The following is a 25,825-nucleotide window of genomic DNA, read 5'->3' on the forward strand; positions in this document are numbered from 1 at the left end:
TTGAAGTAAAGTACTGTGCAAAAGTTTTAGGCAGGTGTGGAAAAAATGTTGCAAAGTAAGAATGCTTTCAAAAATAGAAGTGTTTATTTGTATCAATTAACAAAATGCAAAGTGTATAGAACACCGCTACTTTCAGAGACAGAGCCCCATTACTTGACAACGATCTGATACATATAGGTAAGAGCCCTCTTATTCATGTAGCACTCACCCTCATTTATATAACCCTTCTCCAGCGTACTGGGTTTATTCATCTAATATTGGGATATCATCCTTCTTGGTTTGCAATATAGGAAAACTCCCAAGAGGACATCAAATATCTCACTCTCAAATTATCCGGATCACATTTATTGTCAATATATTTTATGTATGATAGTATTGACATCATTTCAGCATTTTATTGTTGTTTACTCCTGCTTTTATTTGTGTTCTTTTAAATTTACTAACATTCAAGTCTGATTTATATTTATCATTAAAAATTACTGTTATTTTAAATATAGTATTATATTTTTATTGAGTTATAAGTACTGATTTTTTGCGCTGTGTACTACATTCATATTTATTTCAGTTTCTGTGAACTTTACTAGGAGTTTTGACACAACGCCTCACAGCTGCATGATCAGTATTTTTACTTATTACTAGCACCTATATAAAGGGATTTCTTTGTTTCTGTGGATATAGGCTTGCTCGAATCCTCCTGTCTCTTCATGTAATTCCAGACAGACTCAATGATGTTGAGATCAGGGCTCTGTGGGCGTAGTGGTGCCCCTTATGCAATGCCGCCAGGAGTAGTGTCCCCAGTTGTAATGCTTCCCATAGTAACCCCAGTAGTAATGCTCCCTGTAGTAGTGCCCCCAATAGTAGTGCTCCCTGTAGTAGTGCCCCCAATAGTAATGCTCCCTGTAGTAGTGCCCCCAATAGTAATGCTCCCTGTAGTAGTGGCCCCAATAGTAAGGGAGTTTCCCTGTGGTGACTGGTTCCGGCCCTCTTTAACCCCTGCTGCTATCCAGCCCTTTGGCTCGGAACTGGCGGAACCTGGGACCCAGGTACACCCATCTACTGTTCAAAGTAGTCTGGCCAGAAGTGGGCTTCATGGAAGAATTGCAACCAAAAGCCATACCTTCAACAAGGCCAAGCGACTCAACTATGCATGAAAACATATGAAATGGGGCGCAAAACAATGGCAGCAGGTGTTCTGGACTGATGAGTCAAAATTTGAAATATTTGGCTGTAACAGAAGGCAGCTATTTTGCCCCCTCCATGTCTCTCCCATTGCCCCCTCCATGTCTCTCCCATTGCCCCCTCCATGTCTCTCCCATTGCCCCCTCCATGTCTCTCCATTTGCCACCTCCATGTCTCTGCATCATTTTGTAATGGAAACTCCTAGCAATAACCTGCAAGTTGTTAGAAACATCTAGAGGGCGTATTGTGTCTCAGAGAGAACGGTTGGTGAGAGATTTGGGCAAATCCAATGTTGCTGGGATCTCGCAGGAATCTCGAAAACTCAATCAAACACACGCTCTATTTTATTTACCCCTAGGTATAAATCTGCTAAAAAGCCATTCCAAAATGAGAATATTCTTTATTTATATGCATTTCTCCGAAATGTTACAAAGGAATTTTCTATAATGCTTTAGGTTTAATATCTCTTTAAACCTTTTTATGTGTATAATCCATGTATGGTATTTTCTTTTTATATATTTTCCAGGTGCTGTTCAGCGAGAGAAAAAATACCAAGTACAGCCCGGATTCGGTGATCGACGTGGTGGTGTCATTAGTGCCCGAACTTATTTTTATGCTGATGAAGCCAAGTGTGACCATCACATGGAGACCTTTCTTAAATGTATTGAAGCTTCAGGTACGTGTAGTCCACATTCATAAATGCTTTGTGTGCAGCTTTTTTAAAATATTTAAATTTAGGGGGAAAAAAATAACTCCCAGCTGCCAGTAACTTAACAAAATTTTCCACCAAAATATCAAATGGCAAATACTGTATAATGAAAAAAGTGATATTGCATTAAGTGCTCAAGTCAGACTGGTTCCCTTCGTCTTCTTAAACCTATTCTTCATCAAACCATGTAAAAGCATAACAGCAGATAATGCAAACCATATAGTAGAAAATCTCAAACACCCCAGTGATCAGAGATTTGTGAAGGATCCAATATCCAGTAATGTTGCCCCCTTCTAAAAACTTTTTTAAACACTATCCAACAATTAATATTGTCCCTTTAATATAATAACTAACGTTGCTCTCAATAAAATTAAACCATAATTTCCCCACTAATATATTAATAAAATATAATTTCCTCCAAAAGAGAATGATTAATATTATTTGCCTCATTCATAAATAATGATTGCCTTCAGTATATTGAGATTCCAGACCTTCTGATTGGCCAAATAGATGTGGTGGTTTTGTGTCAGTTTTGGGCAAAAACCCAGGGAAAAAAAAAAAACCCCATCACAAGTCTGCTGTAAAGCCGATGTGACATCGGACATCGGTGGCGGTTTACAAAACTGCTGCTTAGTAAATACAATGGTTTGATGCTTCAATTTCGCGGCAATGTACAGAGGTTTCAAAATTCCAGCATAGCCGCCATTTGGTAAATGTATCCACCTAGGGCTCATTCATTTAAAGCAGTTTCTGATTGTTACACACAACTTCATTGATATGATTAAGTTGTAGGGAGGAATGGGTCGTAGAAACCAATATAAAACATACAGCCCACGCTGACAGGGGTGCTTGTGTTAACTCCTGATGGTTATGTACATAGGGCCATTCAGAGTTGTAAGCTTATGCTGCCGCATCTTTGTACACAGCTGTGATGCAAAAGAATGCAAATGTGGCAGCTGCAGGGAGTTGTATTGAGACGCCCACCTGCGGCTTTGCAAATCCAAGTTCTGTGTAAAATGTTGCAGCATCTGCATACAAAGACGCAGCATGGGTTACAGATAATTAGATTGTTGCAGTCCTGAGTGAGTCTGTGGTCCTGCAGAACGGACGTGGGAATTGAGTCGCCGGATCCATATTCCTTGCGTGCAGGCTCACAAGACATGCCCCTGAAATGGACGCGACGTGCCTGCGTTCTTTGCCGCCACTCCTAGTTAACTCTCCCAAACTCTCCCTGACTATCAATATAACACTGCGAATAAATACTCGCTGTAAGTGACTACGTTAATGTACCATGACACATGCATTATGCCACTCAGACACATGCACAGATGGCCGATAATCGCTCAACTGTGAAGTCATCGGCACTATCTACAACTCTGAATCAAGCCCATAATACGGTCCCAAGACAGTAATGGTCTAGTTCAAGTGTGTTGACCTACTTTCATATATATTGAATACTGTGCTAGGTTTTGAGCTGTATTTTGGTTTTGAACAAAATTGTTTTATAAAAAACAATAGGTCTGCTTTCTATTGACCTACCTTGTATCATGGGTCCCCTGCCTAGCCTATATATAGGGAGCATGCAAATATCTGCAAAGCAGCAGCACGTAGAACCAAATGTAAACGGAAATGAATATTGAATAGAATGGGTTTTATGGGTAGCAAGCTTTACATTTGGGTTTTCACAGGGTGTAATGAACTAATTGTTATACATTGTTAATGAAAGTAAATGCCCAGGACCGGTGCCACCATTATGCAGCTTTAGGCAGTTGCCTAAGGGCGCCTGCACCTGGAGGGCGGCGCTGATTCTGCTGAAAATAAAATTATTATATGATGCTAGTGGTGGCCGCGAGTCTCAGCAGCCGCCTTTATGCCCTCTGTGTCCCTGCATTCCATTGCTGGCAGGCGGCCATTGGATAAACTACGGGGTGGTCCAGATTTGCACAGGACCACCCCTTAGCAGTGCATCCGAGGATGGTGTGCTACTCCCCTTCCCAGCAGCCCTTGATGCTGGGAAGGGGAGGAGCACACCACCTTGGATGGATGCACTGTTTGCCAGCACACTACTCCTACATGTAATGGGCCAGAGTCACTGGACAGGTCAGCAGGAGGGAGCAGTCACTGACTGGGAGCATCACTGAGTGAGGGGGATCTAGGCTTGGTATGTGTCTCCTGTAGGTCAGATTGCATCGAGAGTTAGTTGAGTGGTGGAGGCAGTAAGTTCCCAATGCACTCTGGGTCTCACAGACGGGCTGTGCAGTGATGAGTTACCCAGGGTGAGATGAGCTGACACTCCCCAGTAACTGGTGACAGATAGGTGACTGCGAATTACACTGTTCACTTCAGCCCACCACACCTGATCCCTCAGCCTGCCCACTACCATCCATCCCCAGCACACTGTGAGCCAGTGATAAGCTCTGCCCTAGCTTATCACAAGCTGAGCTCACTGTCTGCCAGGAGCATTTCCGCCCCCAACCTCCACACCTCTGAGCACATGTACCTGCATCCTATATCCTGCTACACCCTATATGGTGCCTTACAGAGCTGACCAGCCAGCCTACATCTATCACCACCATACTGGGGTGAGTGAGCACTTCCACTCTCCCTAACTCCTACATAGCACCCTCCATGTGCCCCACCCCGATAAGTCATGTTTCATGGGCCCCCTACCCAGCCTGTATGTATTTATGTATGTATGTGTATTTTTTTAGAATATCTTAGTTACCACTTTTCAAACTACATGTGTAAGGGTAAGGATAGAATTATAACAGTCGGAATGCACCTTTTATTTTAAACATAGTTTATGTAATTCTTGAATAATGTGTAAAACTTCGGTCATGATCTCTCTCTTTTTAATAAAAGTATGAAAAGTGGTAAATAAGATTTTCAAAACTATATGGAAAATTATATCCTTAGCAGGTTACAGTTGATATAGAATTTTATTTAATTTACTACGTTCTTCTGGACCTTCTTCATCTATAATCATTTTTAATCATTTATCAGAATACAAATTTAGGGTAAATTAACAAATGTGTTTTAAAGAACAGTGGTCTATAGTGAACTATGTAGATGGAACTCCTCTTGTTTCCTTGGTTGGGGGCAATAGGACATGTAAATGAAAAGCTGTGGGGGGGAAAAGATGGTAGGCAGATGTGCATGTGAGGGAAATGTTGGTGGGCATATGTGCATGTGAGGGAAATGTTGGTGGGCAGATGTGCATGTGAGGGAAATGTTGGTGGGCAGATGTGCATGTGAGGGAAATGTTGGTGGGCAGATGTGCATGTGAGGGAAATATTGGAGGGCAGATGTGCATGTGAGGGAAATGTTGGTGGGCAGATGTGCATGTGAGGGAAATGTTGGTGGGCAGTTGTGCATGTGAGGGAAATGTTGGTGGGCAGATGTGCAGGTGAGGGAAATGTTGGTGGGCACAGTGATAATTGAGAAAGTAGCTGGCGGGCAACACGGAACATGTGAGGAAAATAGCTGAAGCTTGCCTAAGGTGCCAAAAACTTTGCACCAACCCTGTAAACGCCACTAAGCCACAGTGTGTTCCTAAATGTGTTTAACCACCGCAAGAAGAAAGCAATGCTTCCCTTTCTTAGGGGTAAATTTACTAAGGTGAGAGCAACCAATTAGATTCTACTTAACATTTAACTAGCACCTTCTGGAAGGTAATAGCTAGAATCTGATTGGTTGCTATGCGCAATATCTCCACTTCTAAAACCTCTCACTTTAGTAACTTTACCCCTTAGGGCAGGGGAGGGCAATAAGCATCCCTCCAGCTGTTCTTGAACTACAAATCCCAGCATGCCTTGCAACAGTTTTAGCATGGCCAAATAACAAAACTGTTGCAGGCCATGCTGCGATGTATAGTTCTACAACATCTGGGGGGCCGCTTATTGCCCACCCCTACCTTAGGGGCAGACGCAGTTAGCTGGGGGTTGTCTTTTGGCCTCTTAACCCGGCTAAAGTGCCCGGAGCTATTCAGTAAGAGACACACGAGCAGCCGTGAAACTGCAGTTAACGCTTATTTTTGCTTGTACCCCATGGTGGGTGCAAGTATACTCTGGTAACCATGAGCATGCCGGTGCTAGTAGTTCTGGAAGCGACACACAGTCAAACACTTTAGGCATGACAGGGCTTGATTTCACCTGTGAAAAGATACCTTCATCACACCTACTGCACCAGGAGGTGAGCCCTAGTACTTCAACACAGACTGTTTGTTTTCTCCTGGAGCATTTAATCATGCTTTACTCTAACACACATATTTACCCCTATGTGCTGACTGTTTGTAGTGTAAAGTATACTCCTTTTACGTCCAAATCTGCATCAGGCACTGTATATATGTAATGATATCTGAGTTTTGCTTTGCACTATTCCAGGCTTCCAACCTGCATCACATGTAGGCAGGGGAACCTGCAAATAAGCACACTGTCTCCTGACCATTTCTCAGTCCTAGTTAGGGCATTTGCATGTAACAAGGGGTGTTTTCCTTAGTTCTATTATGATTGGAAGGAGCATAGAAAAACCTAGACCCTGGGAATATGTAAAAAGCAATTGATTTAAAAATTACATATTTTAATATAGTTTTTTGATGCTGAAAATGTTGCTGTTTTGAGTAAATCTTGGCATATTATAAAGGGTCCTAAGAAAAAATCCTTTTTTACTACAGGGAAGTCTGTCTTTTGCAAACCTATTGTTCTTTCCCATGTAATTTATTCAAATATGATGTTCCTCTGTGGCTGAACGGTCAGGCTTCCTTGATCTTGAATTCCAGTTGGTATTTATTTGTTCTGTGATGGTTTTCCAGCTAGCTAAATAACATTCTAGCAAGAAGTTATCCAAACTTTATGTTGCTATTTATACTGCAAGCAATTAATACTTACATTTCTTTGTTAGTTATTTTTCTTATTTCCTACCATTGATACATCACAATTACAAAAGTATGTGGACACCTGACCATCAAAACCATACGTGTCTGTTGAGCATGGGTGTGGATTGAAAGATCTACAGTAAAAAGGTAGACAATGTCTTTGTCGACACACTAAAGGTCGACATGTAAGAATGTTGACATGGTCAAAAGGTCGACATGAAAAAAGGTAGACAAAAAAATGTTTTTGATTTTTTCTAACCCTAATCTTCACCCTAACCCTTCTGGTGCCTAACCCTAACCGTCGGGGTAGGTGCCTGACCATAGACCGGATCACGTTGAACTTCTCATTCCAAAACCCCCCTTTGCTGCTGTAACAGTCTTCACTCTTCTGGTAAGACTTTCCACTAGATTTTGGACTCTCCACAAGAGCATTAGTAGGGTCAGGCAGTAAGTCCTGGCTCAAAGTCTGTGTTCCAACCCATCCGAAAATGTTGGGATGGGATTGAGGTTAGTGGTCTTTGGAGGTCAGTCAAGTTTTTGCTCACCAAATTTACCAAACCATTTTCAGGTGGACCTCGCCTTGTTCACAGGTGCCTGCTGAAGTAGGAAAAGGTCTGCTCCCAAACTTTTGGAGCAAACTCGCATGTTTTTAGACTCAAAAAACTCTCACGATGTAAACTCTCAATTAGATGTTTTCCCATTTTGAAGAGATTTTGAGAGTTTACTGCTAAACTCATACCAAGGGTCAATTGTAATCGGGTGAATTTTGGAAATACACAGTCCTCTAGTATCTCATTCACATGGTACAGTATAGCCTTAAGATTCCCTTTACTGGAGTTAAGGGGTCCAGCCCAATCCATAAGTCAGTCCCAAACCCAGCCCAATCCATAAGTCAGTCTTCTGGCACCTGCCAGATCAAGATTTACAAGTCAGATGGTGATGGGTGATTCATCACTCCAGAGAAGGTGTTTCCAGAATCCAATGGCAGTGTGCTTTACACCACTCCTGCAAATATTTGGCATTGTGTATGGTGATCTAAGGTTTACGTGCAGTTGCACAGCCATTGAAAACCAATCCATGAAGCTTCAGACCAACCAATCTTGTTCTGACATTACTACCAGAGACTATTTAGAACTTGTAAGTACATGCTGCTGCAGAGGTCAGACCAAGGAACAATCTCCAGTTTTATCCAAAGTTTTTGACTTGACTCTCAACGGCAGGCCAAAGTTTTGAAATCATGTTACAATGGATTTCTGGCAGGAGAGACCAATTGTCAATTTGCTGGGAAAACCCTAATGTGTGTGGAACTAATGTGTCAAAGTTTAACAAAGGAGTGTCTAGATTGCATTATGTGCAAAATGCTCCTCCATTGGCACCTTTGTGGTTGTGGGAGTAGCCATCCTCCTCGAGGCAGTGGGTGCACTCTGACTTTGCAGGGCCTTTATTGGACTGTAGGGTTTTTTTTGCAGTTGACTCCAACTCCAAATGGCCACAACACGGTACACTACTCTACTGGGCAATCACCCGCTGTGTTGTTCCTACAGAGGAACTTAAGGTGGCAGTGGTACTTGGGTCCTAATTCAGCGATGGACGTATTGCACAGCTGCATGGAAGTGAATATCCAACTAATATTCTAATGCACCAGGAGACGTCTGTAGGAAAAAGACTCCTCCTGTCAACATCTGAAGCAGCATCCAATGTCGTCATGATGGCCACAGTAATTGCCCATTTGAGTAAGCCGAACTCAGAATGGACAACATACCTGCTTAGCCGGGGTTTGGATGCAGACCTTTGCCCCGGCACTCCCCGAAAAAGGGGACGAAAACACAGACTAAATACTCCCCCACTCCTTCCCCAAACCACCGCTGCATGCCATTCACACTGCGGCTTGGGGGCTCAGTGTACGAGGGCGTAGGACCTGTTATGTGCATGCGCAGACCCCCATCCATCGGAGATGTACCCATACCATCAGATTTGCATAGATCTCTGAATAAGGCACTTATTGTGCAGATGTTGGATGATATATTTGTGCCTTATCTGTTTTAAATATCTAAATTTTTTAGAAGAATTGAGGAGGTGTCGTTTGTTGTGATTTTTCATCCTAAAAGCTGTAATTGTATGTGAGAGAAATTCCGTATTTCAGTATAGACTTTACATTTAATACAACATAATAAACTGACAACCAATGTTTCATTTTATTTCTGCAGGTGGGAGTTCTAAAGATGGTTTTTCTGCAATAAAACTTACTGCATTAGGAAGACCACAGTTTCTGGTAAGATTTAACTTTAGACTATAGTAGTATTTTATCACCATTATTTTTTATGATTTACCTTTTTGTAAATTTAATTGGGTTTGTTAGACCAGTGGAAAATCATTTAAAAAACATAAATTATGTTCTTGCACAGGATTAAAGCCAGCCGTAGTCTGCATGACTAGTGCAGATGACCTGGCAGACTTTCAAAGAAAGGATCGTCAGCCCGATAATCTGAGCTCCTCCTTACATGCAAGATATATGGACGCGATAACAGGGCCTGTTTCAGAATTGGATGGAATTAAAGAGCTGCACACAAGCAGCTTTGCAATTTCAGTCCATTTAAATGCAAATGCAGCAGGAGGTGTCAGACGGACACTGTGGTGGATCTTCTGCTCCCATATCCAATGGGAGCTAAAGAACGCTGCACTGACCTGCTGGATATACATTTGGTACCTGGACAGACGCCACTGGTCACGATAATTAAGCACTCATGGTCGGCCATTGCTCTGTACATGGTGGGTGGTAATGCCTTCCATGAGTTATTCCCGGTACACATGTGACGCATAGACCAGGGAACATTGAATGCCCGCACAACTTCGGAAATGTAATGTCCCATCTGTTGGGTACCCACTAGTCATGCCCCATTTGAACTCCGATAATTCACATTGCCTTGCCATGGGCTGCCTACCCAGTGTTCAAACTGACTCACGAGATATCAGATTACAACTGATGCATATCTGGGCATTTCCAAGAAGTCACAGTACAGTGACCTACCATTACCTTTACATACTGCTATCCCATTTTTTTGGCACTTTAGTGTATATTAATGTGCGGTAATTATTCAACCTGCAAGATAGGCCCTCAGACAATAAGTGATTGAAAGTATTTATTTTTTGAAGGGGCTTATCTTTGAATGACTGCTGGCAATAGAAAGTGACCATTCCAGATATATAAGCATTTTCCCCTTAGGGGATAACACAATATTTTATTATCTTCTGGTATATCTATAATGTTTCCAACAGAAATAGCAGGGATTCTATATATGTATCCGCCTTTTGCTGGCAAGGGTATTTTCTTTGGATATCCCAGTTTATTTAAATATGGCGATACTGCTATTTAGCTTTTTGTTCTCTGCAATTGTGGCACATTGCCCGGCTCACATCTGCTCCCTCATGCTGTATAGGACACAGCACAGGACCACCTTCTCTCCACTATCAGGAACTGCCCAACTGCAGCCGCCTGCCAGGTTGCCATGGCAACCGCAGCTCTCTTGGTAGCTGCTGCTGCAAACTTTTGTCACTGATACCCTGCTGTTAGTGTATCGCATACGGTCACAGAGGATTAACTAGGGTGGTGCGGCCGATGCTTTCGCACAGAGCGCACATGTTCTGTGGGCAGAACCTGCCATCTCCAATCGTGCATGCGCCACTGCTGCCACTGACCGCCCACTGGCTTCCGTAATGTATTATAGTAGCAGTTCGCCTGGCTCCTTCTCTGCCGTACACACTGCTGCTAATATACATTACAGTAGACCGCACTGCAGCTGCCTGTACAACAACAAATGTAAGCAGCATAGATGCTCATGGGAGAAGGGGGTAAGGAAGTGGAATGATGAGGAGGAGGAATGAGTGGAGGGGCTCTACCATGGTATATGTGTAAAAGGGGCTCTATAATGGCGTAACGTGTGTAAGCGGCTCTACTGTGGTGTAACGTGTGTAAGGGGCTCTACCATGGCATAATGGGCCTGATTCAGACCCGGTAGCTAAGCTGCGCTCATTCACTCCAAAAAGGGTCGAGGTATGCAAATCCTGCGATCACACTGTCTGGCTTAAGGATGCCCTCTATGTCTTAGAGGGCGATGGCAGTGAGCGTACGCAGGAGTATTATGGTGCATACACACGATCAGATTTTTCCTTCAGATATGAACGATAACGATTTAAAAATCGTTCAGTCGTTCATATCTGAAGGAAAATCGTTCATATCTGACATGCCTGAACGATGGACGATCAACGATGCGCGTTCCCGTTTGTCAGATAACGATATCTGACATCTGATGGGTTTGCAGTCAGACTTGGACGATTCCATTCATTTTAATGCAGTCAAAAATCGTTCAATCGTTCAAATCGTTCAAAACTTTGGTAAAATCGTTGAAATCGTTCAGTCGTTCAGTCGTTCATCTGACAAGTCTGACAAATCTGACCGTGTGTATGCTCCATAAAGCCGCCCACCTTTCTCTCTTAGCACACATCATCTCCAGGAAGTGTGTGATTAATCGGGAACATCGAGACCCATCAGAGCTGCACGCAGCACTTGAGGTAGCCCCTACCCCACCGCATGCACTGCGATCAGTTCAGGCTAAAATACAACCAAGTGACGTGTTCAATGATGCTACTTTGCTAATTATGCACACCCACTAAACTCCGTTTTAACGCTTAGACACGCCTGTGTTCACACATCCACTCCCCCGTTCACAAGCACCTTCCCCTGTCACCACCCACAAACGGCGCAATCTGTCACTCAAAGTAACATCCAGTCTATGTACTACAAGCGCACGATTCCCGGCCGCAGTGAATGGATCACGCAAGTGTACTTTGGTGCATGCGTAGATGTGCGATAATCGCCCATATCGAGCGTTCGCAGCTTAGCAACCAGGTCTGAATCAGGCCATATGTGTATAATGTGCTCTACCATGACATAACATGTATAAGAGGCTCTACTGTCTGGTGTATTTTGAATAACGGACACTACTGTGTGGTGTAATGTGACGAACGAACAATACTGTGCAGTGTATTGTTAATTGGGGTTGACACTCTGGGGTTGACATCTGGGACGCAGGGCACCCCAAAAGTCAGCTCAGCCAAAGACCTCCCCAAGGCATCACACGAAAAAAAGGGTGACAGTGAAGTGTTAAAGTATCAGGTGTGTAAAGTAATTAACAAGTGTTATAATAATGATAAGGGTAGAATATGTGTGAAAAACACTTCACTGTCACCCTTTTTTTCGTGTGATGCCCTGAGGAGGTCTTTGGCTGAGCTGACTTTTGGGGTGTCCTGCGTCCCAGATGTCAACCCCAGAGTGTTAGGGACCTGCTCAATGAGGTGACCTTGACGGTGGTGGGCAGGCCCGTATCAGTGGCCATTGATATGCAAACTACCTCTAAAATTCTATATTATAAATTTAAATGTATATAGTAATGATCACATAGTGCATCTGCAGCTCTGTTTTTTCTATATGTCACTTTGAAATCTCAGCATGATGGCACCTTTCATTACTATTAGGGTGTGCAGTCTAGAGCCCCTCTTGGTCTCCACAGCTGCCAGGGTCCTCCCCTCCATCTGGTCAGTGGGGAGTGGGCTGCTGGGAGTCCCGGGGGCTGTGGGGAGGCTACGCAGGCTGGTGGGAGAAGCAAGGGCTGCTGGAAGATGTAGTTCTTCCATTACAGGGAGGGGGGGCACACACAGGGTTAGTTGCACACACAGGGGATCACTCACACACACCCTCACTCATACACACTGACAATGACATACACCACCTGCTGCAGGAGACCGGGTACCGACGCAGGATGCAGAAGACAGCACTTCAGAAGGTGAGTAATTAATGACTAATTAAACTAATTGGAAACTTCCAATTACTTAATTAGTCCTGAGGAGGGGTGCCCCGGTCCGAGAGCAAGTCCCACTGATTTTTCCTAAAAGTAATCATTTTAGGAAAAATCAGTTGTGCTCTGGAGGTGCCAAAAAAAACCACCTGCCGCTCAAAATAGCAAAAACCCTGCACCTAATTGAGTAGAAAAAATCCTGCACCTACAGGAAATACCTCGCACTTAATTGGATATGCCCCCAAAACTGGTGTTTTTAAATGAAAGCCATTTTATTCTCTTTTCCTGGCTAGAAATCTGGGGTTTGTGTACATATGGTATACGTTCAGAATGTCTGCATGTTCTGAATGTCGACAGACAATTTTGTTACGATGTTAGGGTTAGGCATACTCGCCTCTGTACCACAAACCTGCATGGTCGACACTCCAAATGTTGACATTAAGTCAATATTGCGAATGTCGACCTCCCGTCCATGTCAACATTCTGAATGTTGACATTTTGGGGTATATATACTAAAGAGAGGGTTTTTAGAAATTGTTGTTGCCCATATCAACCAATCAGATTCTAACTATTATCTTCTAGAAGGTGCTACATAAATGTTAAGTTGATTCTGATTAGTTGCTATGGGCAACAACTCCACTTCTGAAAACCCACACTTTAGTAAATATAGCCCTTTGTACCACACTTCTACATATTGGTCTGAGTTTAGTCTAAGTTTTTGTCCATCACAGCTATAATAACTGTTTGTGGTATATAGCCATGTATTCTGCAGATTCCTCTAGCAAGATAAATCAATCTCAATTTGAAACAAAACAACAAAAATGCCGGCATTAAACTCCTGCAAGAAGCTTTCTACCAGCTCTGGGGGTTATATACAAACAGGTGCAAACCTGCAGTAAGCCATAGAAACCTGGTTAATAATTTCCTTTTGATCTGTCTAGTGGAAGATAGATTTAATGAAAGTAAATGTGTGATCCTGCATTATGAAGGTTTGCACATGGCCTATTTTATCTTGTTAACTGGAAGCAACCATATGTGGAGCTCTGCTGTACCTGCAGAAAGCAAAGAAAATGTCATGATAATAGGAACCTCCTGCAGCTTTAGTCTAGTGCAACATTGTGCTTTATTGACCAGTATATTGAACGTTTAATGTAAGTGACTAGTGCTGATGTCTTTCGTACATAAATCAATGCCATTTTATACTTTGCTAATTTAATAGACACACAGAAAACCACAACATTTATCCCAAATTCTCTGTTAACACGTAATTATTTTATACTTCCTAATGCGAATGCTGCTACACGTTACTTTATGAACCAGCTTAAGGAGAGATTATTTGAAGCTTGGAGAGAGAGAAAGTACCGACCAATAAGCTCCTAATTGTCATTTCTCAAATGCAGCCTGTAAAATGACAGTTAGCACCTGATTGGTTGGTACTTAGGGCATACACGTGCAGATAAAATGCCTGTCAGATCGACAGACATTTTATCTGGCAGCCTGCCAGCCGCAGATGTTCGCGACATACACTGTGAGATTTCTCACAGTGTATCAGCCCGACATCCGCGCTCCGCCCCCGGGGGAGGAGACATTTCCCTGTTCCTTCCATGGGAAGGAACACAGGAAATGTCTGTCTGTCGGCCGCGGCTGGGCATACACAGCCCGATGCGACCAACAGTTTACCTGTTAAATATCGCATCGGACGGGCATGCTGGACAATCCGGCATGTCCGACCGAGCAATATTTAACCCTCGGTCACCTGCAAACAAGCTGCAAATATCGGGCGGATCGCCCCGATAATTGTAGTGTGTATGGCCAGCTTTAGTCTCTCTCCAATTTATCTCTCTCCAAGCTTTGATAAATCTCCCCCTTAATCACAAGGGGCCTGAGGTGGGCACAGTTGCATTCGCAACTTTGATTTTGGACTCAGCGGTCTTGGCACAGAGATGCCCACCTCTGGCCTGCGTACAAAAGATAAAACATTGTGGTCATAGGTTGCACATTGATCGCACATCGGACATCTTAGCAACCCTATGCTGTCTCAGAATGTCCGTCTCGCCTGACCCATCAATACATTAGCGTGACCGCTTATGCTGTTTATGAATTCACAGAGGCTCATTTGGGTACGCCCAGAACCTGGTCCTGGCCCACCCGTTACCTCCCCTAAATGCTGACTTTTGTTTTGTTTCTATATGGATAATGAGCTTTCTTAAGCAAACCCTATTGACATGAATGAGCCATTGAAATGAATGGGTAAAGCTCTGTACTGCTTATATTCTAGACACATTTGCGAATGCATCCAGCACATTGATGAGCGCTTTCACTTGAGATTTTAGTGCAAACACAATAACAGTGAATTAAGGGGCCTTATGCTCCCGAAGTGACTGATGCCATGGACCATGAGTATTTAATCAAGCCTACATTAGGCCAAGTAAATGTATAGTGGATTAGTCTGTTATCTAAACCAGTAGTTCTAATCCTCAAGTTTTCCCAGCAGGTCATGTTTTAAGGATTCCTGTCTTTGGATGCAGGTACTGACCCATCAATACATTAGCTCACATGATTAACCACATGGCTGGCGACGTCACATGGGATGTGATGGAAGGCAGGTGGGCTTTCCCTGCTGCCGTCACATCCCATGCAACGTCACCAGGCAAATGGTTCTGCTGCTCTCCAGCGTCCTGCATGAGGACATTTATTTCCTCTTCCTGAAGGGGTCGGGCTGTGGTGTCGGCCTCTGGTCATCGATCTCTGCACATATAGAGGGGCTGATGCGTGATCACCAGCCCATCTGCTTCTTCCTGCTCAGAGGGGACTGATCGGTTCCCTCTGAGTGAATGCTAAAGGCTCCACTGCGTTCTGCAGTAAGATGAGGTGGTGGGGAAACCTATGCAGCAGGGGAGGGGAAGTAATAGGGATCGGGTGGGAGAGGTGGGTTGTGCTGCACCACAAAATACTTTTTTTTTTGCTGGGGGTGGGAATTATATTAAAAATAAACAATTATACTTTATATACAGTCACACATGGGGAGGGGAGCGCTAAAAGAGTGGGGTCCCATTGACACTGAGAGTGGGGGCTTTGCCACTGTCTATCATCACTCCTCATTCCACTAGGGCAGTGGTTCTCAAAGTCGGTCCTCAGGACCCCACAAAGTTCACATTTTGCAGGCCACCCAGCAGGTGCACAGATGTATTCATTACTCACTGACACATTTTAAAAGATCCACAGGTGGAGCGAATGTCTCACTTGTGATTCTGTGAGGAGACCTGGAAAACATGCACTGTTTGGGGTCCTGAGGACCGAGTTTGATAACCTGTGCACTAGGGGGATGATAATGCTGATGATCTTTTGACACTGAAGGAGGGCTATGTCTTATGCAGGGTTGGGAGATTTTACAATGAGGGCCTATATGGGGGTATACCTAGGTATATTTTTTAAAAATAAAATATTTAAATATATTTTTAAAAAACATTCCAAAAATGTTGAAATAAAATAAAATTACAATTTCTAGTTTTTGAAAAAAAAAAAAGAGTGGAGTGGTTAAAAAAATTCACAAAACATGACCTGTTGGCAGTAGTTGAAAACTGCAGTTGAGAACCACTGACCTAAACGAATTGCTGAGTAAGATAACATTGCCATCTTTTATATTTTGAACTTCACTTTTTAATATGAAAACAACTATGTTAGCACATACCAGTCTCACATTTGCTTCCACAAACAGTCTGCAGTGTTCAGCCACAGTCTGAATTAATGAACAAGACATACCCTGTAGCAATCAAAGTAATTTACCATATCCATTAAAGTATAATTTGTCCTAAGTTATCTCTAATTTGGCAATGTTGCAGTCATTCTTCGTGTTTATATCCATTACTATATCATTTTAAAACATATTAAAACCATTAATTCACATTGTGCATCGTGTTTCCATAAAAACTGTGAAGGAGCAGGAGAAAATTGAAATGAATGTAATGGTATTTATCTGCCTTTGATATAATGTCTTCCTTATTCTCCTCAGTTGCAGTTTTCTGAAGTGCTTATAAAATGGCGGAGGTTCTTCCATCAGCTGGCAGCGGAGCAGGGTAAGGCTGGGCTAGCTGCCGTCGAAATTGAACTGGAAGTGGAGAAGTTACAAGTAAGGAAATGTCTTATTACCAACAGGGCTGCCACCAGAAATTGTGGGGCCCGGTACTGATAAAATAGGCAGGGCCCCCCTTGGGGGAGAGCATAGGGCAGGGAAGGTTGAACCTTATTTGGGGGTGGGGGGGCAGGGTAGGAAAGGCTGGAGTAGGGGAGAGGCACAGGGCAGGGGAGGCTGTCTGGACTTGGGGGGGGGGGGGGGGGCAGACGCGCAGAGAAAGGCTAGCTGCATTATGTACTTACCTGTGTACTTCAGCTGGTCTGGAGAGAGTGGGGGCCCGGGTTGCAGGACCGCAGCAGTGCAGTGCAGCCAGCTAGAAAGCGTCGGTGGCACTTCAAATATGGCACTGGCCGAGAGCCAATCACAGCTTGCGGACCGGCAGCCAATCAGGAGCGACTGCTGCTGATTGGGTGTCGGTCCGTGAGCAGCCAATCAAGAGCAGCCGCTGCTGGTTGGCTGCTCGCGGGACAACCAATCAGGAGCGGCTGCTGGTGATTGGCTGCTTGCAGAACGACAACCAATCAGGAGCGGCCGCTCCTGATTGGATGCCGTTCCGCAAGGTCTAATTGGCTTGCGGCTGGCAACTTATTTGGAATGCTGCCTGCGCCGAGTCTTCTTCCTGGCTGCCATTATAATAATGACCAATCCATTAATGCTGACATCCGGGCCCTCTCTCTCTCTCTGGGCCCGGGACTACAGGCCCGGCAGTCCCCCCCTGATGGCGGCTCTAATTACCAAAATGGTGTATATTCCCTCTCATGAAAATAACCCAGCACAAGTGGGAGAATGTGAATAGAAATGCATTGTGCATTATGTATTTAATTTTCTTTACTATTGTCTCAAAACCTTTTTTCTGTAGCAATGTTTATACAAATGTGTCCTTATATATCTAGCATCAATACGCCATGCAGCACGACTTGCCTGGCGTAAGACGTAAGTGAGCCGCCAGGTTCTGTAATACACTGCTAGCATCTTCTTTTCTTGTTTTCTTTTTTTCTTTAACGATTATGCGCCTAAGTCACAATGCGATGCAACTACATACCAGCAGACTGTGTTAATTAATTTGACATGCGACACTTGTATATCTGTATGCACCAGAATGTGAAATTTAAAAAAAAGCTGCAACCTCTACATTGTAGCACTTTGTATACAGATTCAGAGACTCAGTCGCACACAGATATACAAGTATTGCATATCAAATTATTCAGCACAGTCTGATGGTGTCTCCTAGTTGCATCGCATTGTGATTTAGACACTTTTCGGAAAAAAAAGACTCCCAGTGCTAGCAGAGTCACACGGGATCTGGTGCGCCGAGGGGGTTTTAGCGCGACTGCAGCAATAATGTGTAAGGACACATCTGTAAATGACAAATCTTCACTCAGTTTAGCCAGGCTTTTTTGTATTCCTGACAGATAAATGCCACCATTTTAGAATCCTTTACACGGTACCCTGCTAGACAGTCTGTGGCAGTGGTTCCCAAACTCTGTCCTCAATGCAGTCCAGGTTTTCAGGATATCCATACCTAAGCACATGTGCCTTACTTAGCACCTCAGTCAGTTTGATTATACCATCTATGCAAAAGAATGAATTTCCATGGACTGCCTTGAGGGCTGGTGCCTAGAGGACTGAATTTGGGAACGACTGGTTTATGGCCTATATTTACGAAGCAGCAGGCTTTTGTAAGTTGCCCTTCTTGGCGGGTTGGAGCTGAAAATGTAAAGCATCACTAACATTCAGTGTAAAGCTCAGCAGACTTTACACTGAATGTTAGTGCCGCTTTAAATTTTCAGCTACAAACTGCTGACAAGCAGCAGCTTACAAAAGCCGTTGCATCGTAAATATAGCCCTATGTATCCAAACATACTTTAATGTCTCAGAAGACTTTGGATCACTGCAGTACCCATTATGTTCAAAGAATTTGGTTGTAAATAACTTTTTTTTTTTTTTCATTTGCCTACACGATAAAGCTTACCATTTGAGGACATTGTAATGGCATTTAACATGCATAAGAATATTTATTTTATTGTTTTGGGTGGGTTAATATAACTTAATACTGGAAAACAGCAACATTCCAAGGGTAAATCTTTAAACCGTGGGGCTATGTCCGGAAATGAGGGCACCTAAACATGCTATATATTTTGTCTGTTTAAATTGTGAATTTGGAGGTGAATTGTTTGATTTGGCCTTCTTAAGTAATCCTATAGTAAAGAGATCGAATCAGGTTTCAGACTTGTGTCAGTGCAACAGGCTTATGGGAAACCAATGGAAATAAATATTTAATAAAGTAGAAAAAAGACAGTTGATTTTAAGTGTGATTGACTCTTTCCAGGAATAGTCAATTGCGTTGATTAGTTGATTTCACTAGAAGTCACCCATAGTTTTTATTCCATAGACAAAAAACCTTACGGTTTCACATGTCCCTATAAGGCTTCTTAGACATGATCTGAAATTTTCACAAAACCTACTGAATTTCTGGCACTCAGCCTTAATGATCAGAATTTAATTGCTTTTTTAGTTTGATGCCTTAATGGACGTGTTCCTTGCGCAACACAGATATGGTATGCCATCACACCCTGTGATTAACTGCAGATTCAGCACTCTCACAGAGTGATATCACAAATTGGTGAAGCTGCTAATTCACAGAATTGTGTGCTCATTGGAATACACACTATACGACTGAGGTCTGAGCAGAAAATAAAGCTGCACAGATGGGCTAAGAGTGGGGTGGATGGGGGAAGAAACAGAGCGGTGTGGATGGGGGAGACAGAAAGGAGCGGCCATGGGGGGAATTAAGCAACACAGATGGAGGGGAGCCAAAGTGATGCAGATGGGTGGAAAACAGTGGTGCGGATGCAGGGGAGACATAGTGGCATGGTTTGGGAGAACAGAGCAATGTTGATGGGGGGTACAGAGTGGCATGGACACGGAAAGACAGAGCAGCGCAGGTGTGTAAAAACAGATTGGTAAATTGAGGGAATACAGACTAGTACAATGGGAGAACACACATCAGTAGAGATTGGGGAAGGCAGATTGGTGCGGTTTGGGGGGAAGACAGAGTGATGAGGGGAAGGTAGTGGTGCGGATGGAAGGAAACATAGTGGCACGGATGCAGAAGGACAGGGCGGCGCGGATGTGGAAAGACAGATTGGTGCGGATGAGGGAATAAAGAACTAGCACAGTTAAGAGACTACACAGCTGTAGAGATTGGGGAAGATAGAGCAGCATGGAGGCGCAGATAGTGTACATGCATAGACAGAGTATGATAGTTTTAGAAATTAGGAAGGATGTTGTAACACAGTGGGATTGTTGTTGTGACCGAATGGGAAGATTGTGGGCACTGAGTGGGATGTGTGTATCATATAACTGCACATACCTCATTTGCATGTGTGTATTCCAATGAGCACACAATTCTGTGAATTTGCAGCTCCACCATTTTGTGAGTGACCGCAATCTCACTCTGCTAACACCCACTACCCCCTCGGGTCCAGGCCGCAGCTAACGTCCGCCTCCTTCCCCCGGGTCCCACCGTCGCTACCGCCCGCAAAGAACAGCCATCTTGGTGCATCCATTTGAGTCACAGTGAGTACACCCCCCCCCTCCCCCCTGAGGCACCAACTGAGGCTGCGCAGCAAGTTGAAGCTCCCTATCTCTACAATGGGGCATTTGTGAGATCATAGTTTAAAAACTGTAACTGTCTCAGTTACCTGAACCCCAAAAGGCCCTACCCTGGAACAAGAGCTACCTAATAAAATAAACCCCAAGTCTAAATTCATCCTGTACCCTTACTTATGCCTTCCCGACAATCCTCCATAGAGTACAGCAGAAAAGTGGTCCTAACTGAGAGTTTCAGAAAAAACTGACAGTTGGACTTTAGATTACTCCCAAATAATTTTACATTTTTATGCCCTGAAATTTGGCATGCAGCACAGAGTGACAGTTCTACCTGCCCATGCCAAATTTCAGCTCTGTACCTCCAATAGCTTTTAAGGTGTAGTCCCTTAAACACCATGCCGCCCCTTGGGAATTCTCTATGGGAGAATTCAGGTTTTTTCGATTCAGCCTTAATATAAGGGCACGACTGTGACCTTTATAATAATTTACACTCCACTTAACTAAAAGAAAGACACTGGCAATTGTATAAGTTTGGAAAAAAGGAGGTCACACCCGAATTTATTGATCAAATTGAAATTATTGATTAATCAGGGTAATAGTGGTGAAAAGTAGTGCACCTCGGCCACAGCCCCAGGAATAAATAACAGCTGGGGGCGGAATTTCCACCCCCTGTGCAGAAACGGCTTGGGTAGAACCACCTCCCCCTAATTGGCCCAGTACTGGTCCCTCCTTGAGATGGAGACCTGGTCCCCTCCCTTTAAGGTAGTGACCGACTCGTCACTCCCATAGGGGAAATGCTAGTCAAGCCCTGTTGTGCAAAAAGTGAGCTGCCGCCGAGCACAGCCTTCCGCCTGCTGTTCATACCTTGTTGGAAGAGAACATTAAAATACATTCCAATGAAATTCAGAAAAATAAAATAAAAAAATTAATACAAACCAACATTGTCAGGTGGGTGGAAGGGATCACAAATTAGAAAGAGAAAGATGGATCCTTGTCCAGAATATATGTAACAAACTTAAACCCGCAGGAACTACTAACTGGCCAGCTAAGTCCACAGACAACGAAGTACACCAATCACAAACTAAGACAAATTAACCAGTTACAACCAGCTTTGCTTCAATAAAAATAAACAGGTGCTTATATCCTATCCAGTTTATGCAAGCTCTTGAGTGTATTTATTTTAGTTCTAGAACAGGCCTGGCCAACCTGTGGCTCCCCAGCTGTTGTGAAACTAAAAGTCCCAGCATGCCTTGCCACAGTTTAGCATTCTCTAATAGCAAAACTGTGGCAGATTATGCTGGGACTTGTAGTTTTGCAACAGCTGAAGAGGCACAGGTTGGCCAGGCCTGTTCTAGGATATTTAAATTGGTGAATAATGTACTTATAAGGTTTTTGTTTTTAATTCTATGGTAAGATGTGAGACCACAATTCCTATATACTTTGAATTCTGCTTGCAGTAGAAGGTGAGAAAAGCCTGGAGTGGGCAGAAACTAGCACAGTTGCGATGCAAAGCACATTTTATAGTTTACTTGAAAATGAAGCTATAGGTTTATACAATGTATAGTTTTAAAATATATTGCACTATTGTAATATTATTTATTATTTTTATTATTTTATTTATATGCCACCACAAGAGGTCTGCAGCGCCTTAAGGGAGAGGGGCAACGTTAAATAATTCTGTTTATCCAATCTCTCCAATGTAATGTCTCTCTGTCCATTTGCTCCTGAGTAAAAATAAAACTATATATCCAAATAAAGTTGGTCTTCCCTTACAGGACAGTCTGGCGGAGCTGGGAATTGCTACAAAAGATGAAAGTCATAACTGGTTCACGGGTGAAAGTCTTGGACTATCAGGGTATGCTTCACTAATAAAAGTCTACGTTTTGAGGATGTAAAAATTTCAGTATGCCATATATACTCATTTCATTTTATCCTCTGGTCATAAAGGGGAAAATGTACACCATTCGTTCAGCACCTTCATTTTATGACCTTCTCATGCTCAGTGTATTTTTCCTGCTCTCCAGGGACACTTCTAATCCTGATTCAGTCTATCTTCCAAAATATTTTGTCTTTTAACTCCTGCATTGTCTGCAGATGGGAGTACCATACTGCAATACAGTGAACATTGTTTCGCCAACGTTTCTTAAGGCCTCCTCAACTCTGTGTGTTCTGTGTATTTGCTACAGGGAGCACAGGTAGACTAACCAGTGATTCAACAACTATAGTATTTTCACCAGTGCTCCTGCGAACAGAGCCTCAGAAAATTCATTGTTGCTGGAGTTGAGTTGAGAACCACTGGTGTAGACTTATGCCTCTTTTAAATGGCAGGAATGCATCCAAAAATGTGACATTATCATAAGGTTGAGAGAGGCAACCATTGTACAGCCAATATCCCATGTTGCTGAGTCAGCAAATATCTGATGTCATGCAGCATAATGGGTACTATTAAGTGTATCAATGGTTTGTGATTGGGGGCCTATTTATAAAAATGATTCTGCCCTTTAAACACATGCAAAAGTCTGTTCAAGGCCGAGCTACGTAAGTTCCCTGTTTATTAAAGCAGGAGATATCTCTTATTATATCCCTTAGTTTTCTATGGGGATGACATTACTAAGGCTATTTCACAGCTTTCAAAATGCTTAACTAATGGAGACACGCTCTGAAAAGTTACCGCTACCTGGTGACTGAATTATCCTCTTATCCTGCTTTGCCTGATGGGGAATCCCTGCAGGAGAGGGAGATTTTGATCCCTCCCTGGTGGGTTGGACCTGTTCCCTATGCACATAGCAACTATTTTGCTTTGCACTTGTGCAGAGTCCGAACCTGGAAGTGATAGTGTTACTGATCACTTTTTGATCATCATTATTTTTTTCGAAGAACCTGCATCCCGGCGAATAGGCCTTGGTGAAAAGACCCACAAACATATTATAAATTTCCTCGATATGTGGAGATAACAAATGTTAATTTTCTGAACCGCACTGCAGACTTTGTTAGGCCAATTTTACCCACACATCTGCATTTTGTGCTGCTCATGTACGATATATAACTTGGTTATTATTCAGGCAACGGTACTAGAAACTTGCAAGCATTGAAAGGTCTGGCGATTTAAATCCTATAATACGAAACACAACTGATAGTATTTAATGCTCGAAATGGTGTGTGTATGTATACAAGAGAAGCTTAATAGAACAATCTCTGTGGGACTGGTGTAGGGGGTAAATTAAGTCTTGGAGTGTAGGTATAGTAAAAACAAAAAAAAAAAGAACAGCCAGAGATTATCTCAAATTAATCTAAAACAATGAGTACAAGTAACAAACTGAAGTCCAGAGACGTTCAGGTCACAGTAAAAGATCAATAGGAAGGAAGAGATCAAGAAAGTCCAATGCGCAAACTGAAGGTTTAAAGCAGGCTGACTTCATAGCAAAATCAATTCATCAGTCCAGGTTCATAGCAGAAATTGAAAAGTGATTTGAGAAATAAAGCAGAGGACAAGGTCTGGAGCAGCAAAGATAATTATCAGGTTTCATAGTGTAAATACAGACTGTATCCTATTGATAACCATACAATACCGAGCGCATACTAGGGCAGTAGATTCCTAAATTCTGTCCTTAAGGCACGCTAGCAGGCAAAGTCTATGGATATCAATGTTTGAGCACAGATGACTTAATACCTCACTCATTTCAATTTAACCATGGATTACCTTAAAACCTGGACTGTTAGTCCAAGTGTTGGTGCTACTATTCTAGCGAAATATATACAATACAGAAAGCATCATAGTGACCAATAAAATATACAGAGCATTGTAATATAGAATACACACTGCTTCCTAGTGACCGCAATACATCACAGAGCATCCTATAGATCACCATATAATACAGATATCCTTGAAGTGACCGCCATACAATACAAAGATTGTCCAAGTGACCACCATACAATAGAGAACATGTACTGTATGTGTGTATTCCTTGGGTTATGTATTCACTTCAGAGTGACTTGCAGCCCACAATCCTAAAATTAAAGCAGTTTTTCCATCATGTATGCTTTGTGGTATTCCTGGTTAGCTATTTGTGGAGAAACAAAGATGATTCGTTTTCTGTATTTACCATATAACATGCCCAGGCCAGTGGTGTTCCGAGGGCAGCAGAGAAATACCTGTACATAAAATGTACCCTTTCCCTGCCAGCTTTTTTGTTTTGCTACTCAGTCTTTGCTTACCAGATATAATTTTCCAGTATACTTGAGGAAGAGTGATGCAAAGCTGCAGGTTCCTGGGCATGTATGTTGCATCAGTAATTCAGGGCGTATGCTTAGGGTAGCATTTGCTGAAGAACCAAATATAAGCCCAGCTGGGCACCTCTATAGTGCCTGACAAATTCCCGGCACAGCACACAGTAAAATGTTATGCAATATGTGCAAAAAATTAAATATACCAAAATGTTTTGGCAATTTAAGCTATCTAAGGTAGTGATTGTGGGAGATTTATCGTTCTATACACGTAAGTGATTGGCAATATGTTTAACATTGCATAGAGCCACTGAAGGCTTAAAAAGGCTCATTCTAAAAAAGTGAGGGTTTGCATTGGATAGACAATTGGGTTTACAAACTTTACACTGTCACATACTGTATCCTTGGTTAGGAGGCCATTGAAATAAATTCACCGAATAGTGCTTTTTTTAATTGGTACCATCTAGCACAGTATAAACTTCATTCTATATAGAGATGCTTTTCAGTCTTATTTTCCTGTATCGGTATGACTGGAGTTTTACATCACTACTTTAATCATGTTCCATTGATGTGCAGCCTTATACTAATCAAACAAGGACAAGTCAGTACCTCCTATAAGAACAGCACACTCACTGTAATACTCTGCCAGGCCCTTTATAAAAATTGGTGATGGTGTAAAAAAGTGGATGTCATAGCAACCATTTTCTAAGCTTAAATAGAAAAATTACAGAAACTAGTTGCTAAGGACAACACCACCTTTTCCTTTATAATCCATCTGGGGGATGCCATTACTCTGGGTTATGCATAGTGAGGTGTGGAGTCGAACACTAGCTTAATTGAAACTGGCTCCCACCCCCTACATAACCCCTCCTCTTCCACCCAAAGCCCAGTCTTGTTTTTAATGCCTTTGGAGAAGGCACTGGTTAGATAGGTCCTAGCTTTTAAGTTAGGTTTATTTTATTTATTTTAATGTTTTATGATTGGATGCTCAGTTGCTGGCAAAACAGGTAACAAGCACCAACAGAGTGGGAGTTAGTTAGTATGGAGGGATTTGTGTGAATCCTGTTCCCACTCTAAAGGACAACTCCTGAGAGAGACACCAAACTACAAGGTCCCTGGGTCTCTCTCCAGGCCAGACACACATCTGAGGGGGCCACAGGCAAAAAAGAAAATAAGACTTTACATAAGTAAAAGACCTGGATTGCCTATATATGCCTCCCGGCACACTGTTTTCAGATTGG

General features: G+C 42.8%; 1 protein-coding gene across 1 annotated transcript in view; it reads left to right on the top strand.

Annotated features, from left to right (window-relative positions):
* The window catches only part of PRODH (proline dehydrogenase 1), a 185,193-nt gene that overhangs the window by 82,257 nt on the left and 77,111 nt on the right, over positions 1-25,825 (top strand). Inside the window, exons 4-7 of the mRNA XM_088465355.1 lie at positions 1,706-1,855; positions 8,969-9,033; positions 16,626-16,742; positions 22,136-22,215. Coding sequence (XP_088321481.1) covers positions 1,706-1,855; positions 8,969-9,033; positions 16,626-16,742; positions 22,136-22,215 — 412 coding nt within the window. The remainder of the gene's footprint in view (positions 1-1,705; positions 1,856-8,968; positions 9,034-16,625; positions 16,743-22,135; positions 22,216-25,825) is intronic.

This window comes from Taudactylus pleione, unplaced genomic scaffold (genome assembly GCF_031769625.1).
Source record: "Taudactylus pleione unplaced genomic scaffold, aTauple2 ptg000062l, whole genome shotgun sequence".
Lineage (NCBI taxonomy): Eukaryota > Metazoa > Chordata > Amphibia > Anura > Myobatrachidae > Taudactylus > Taudactylus pleione.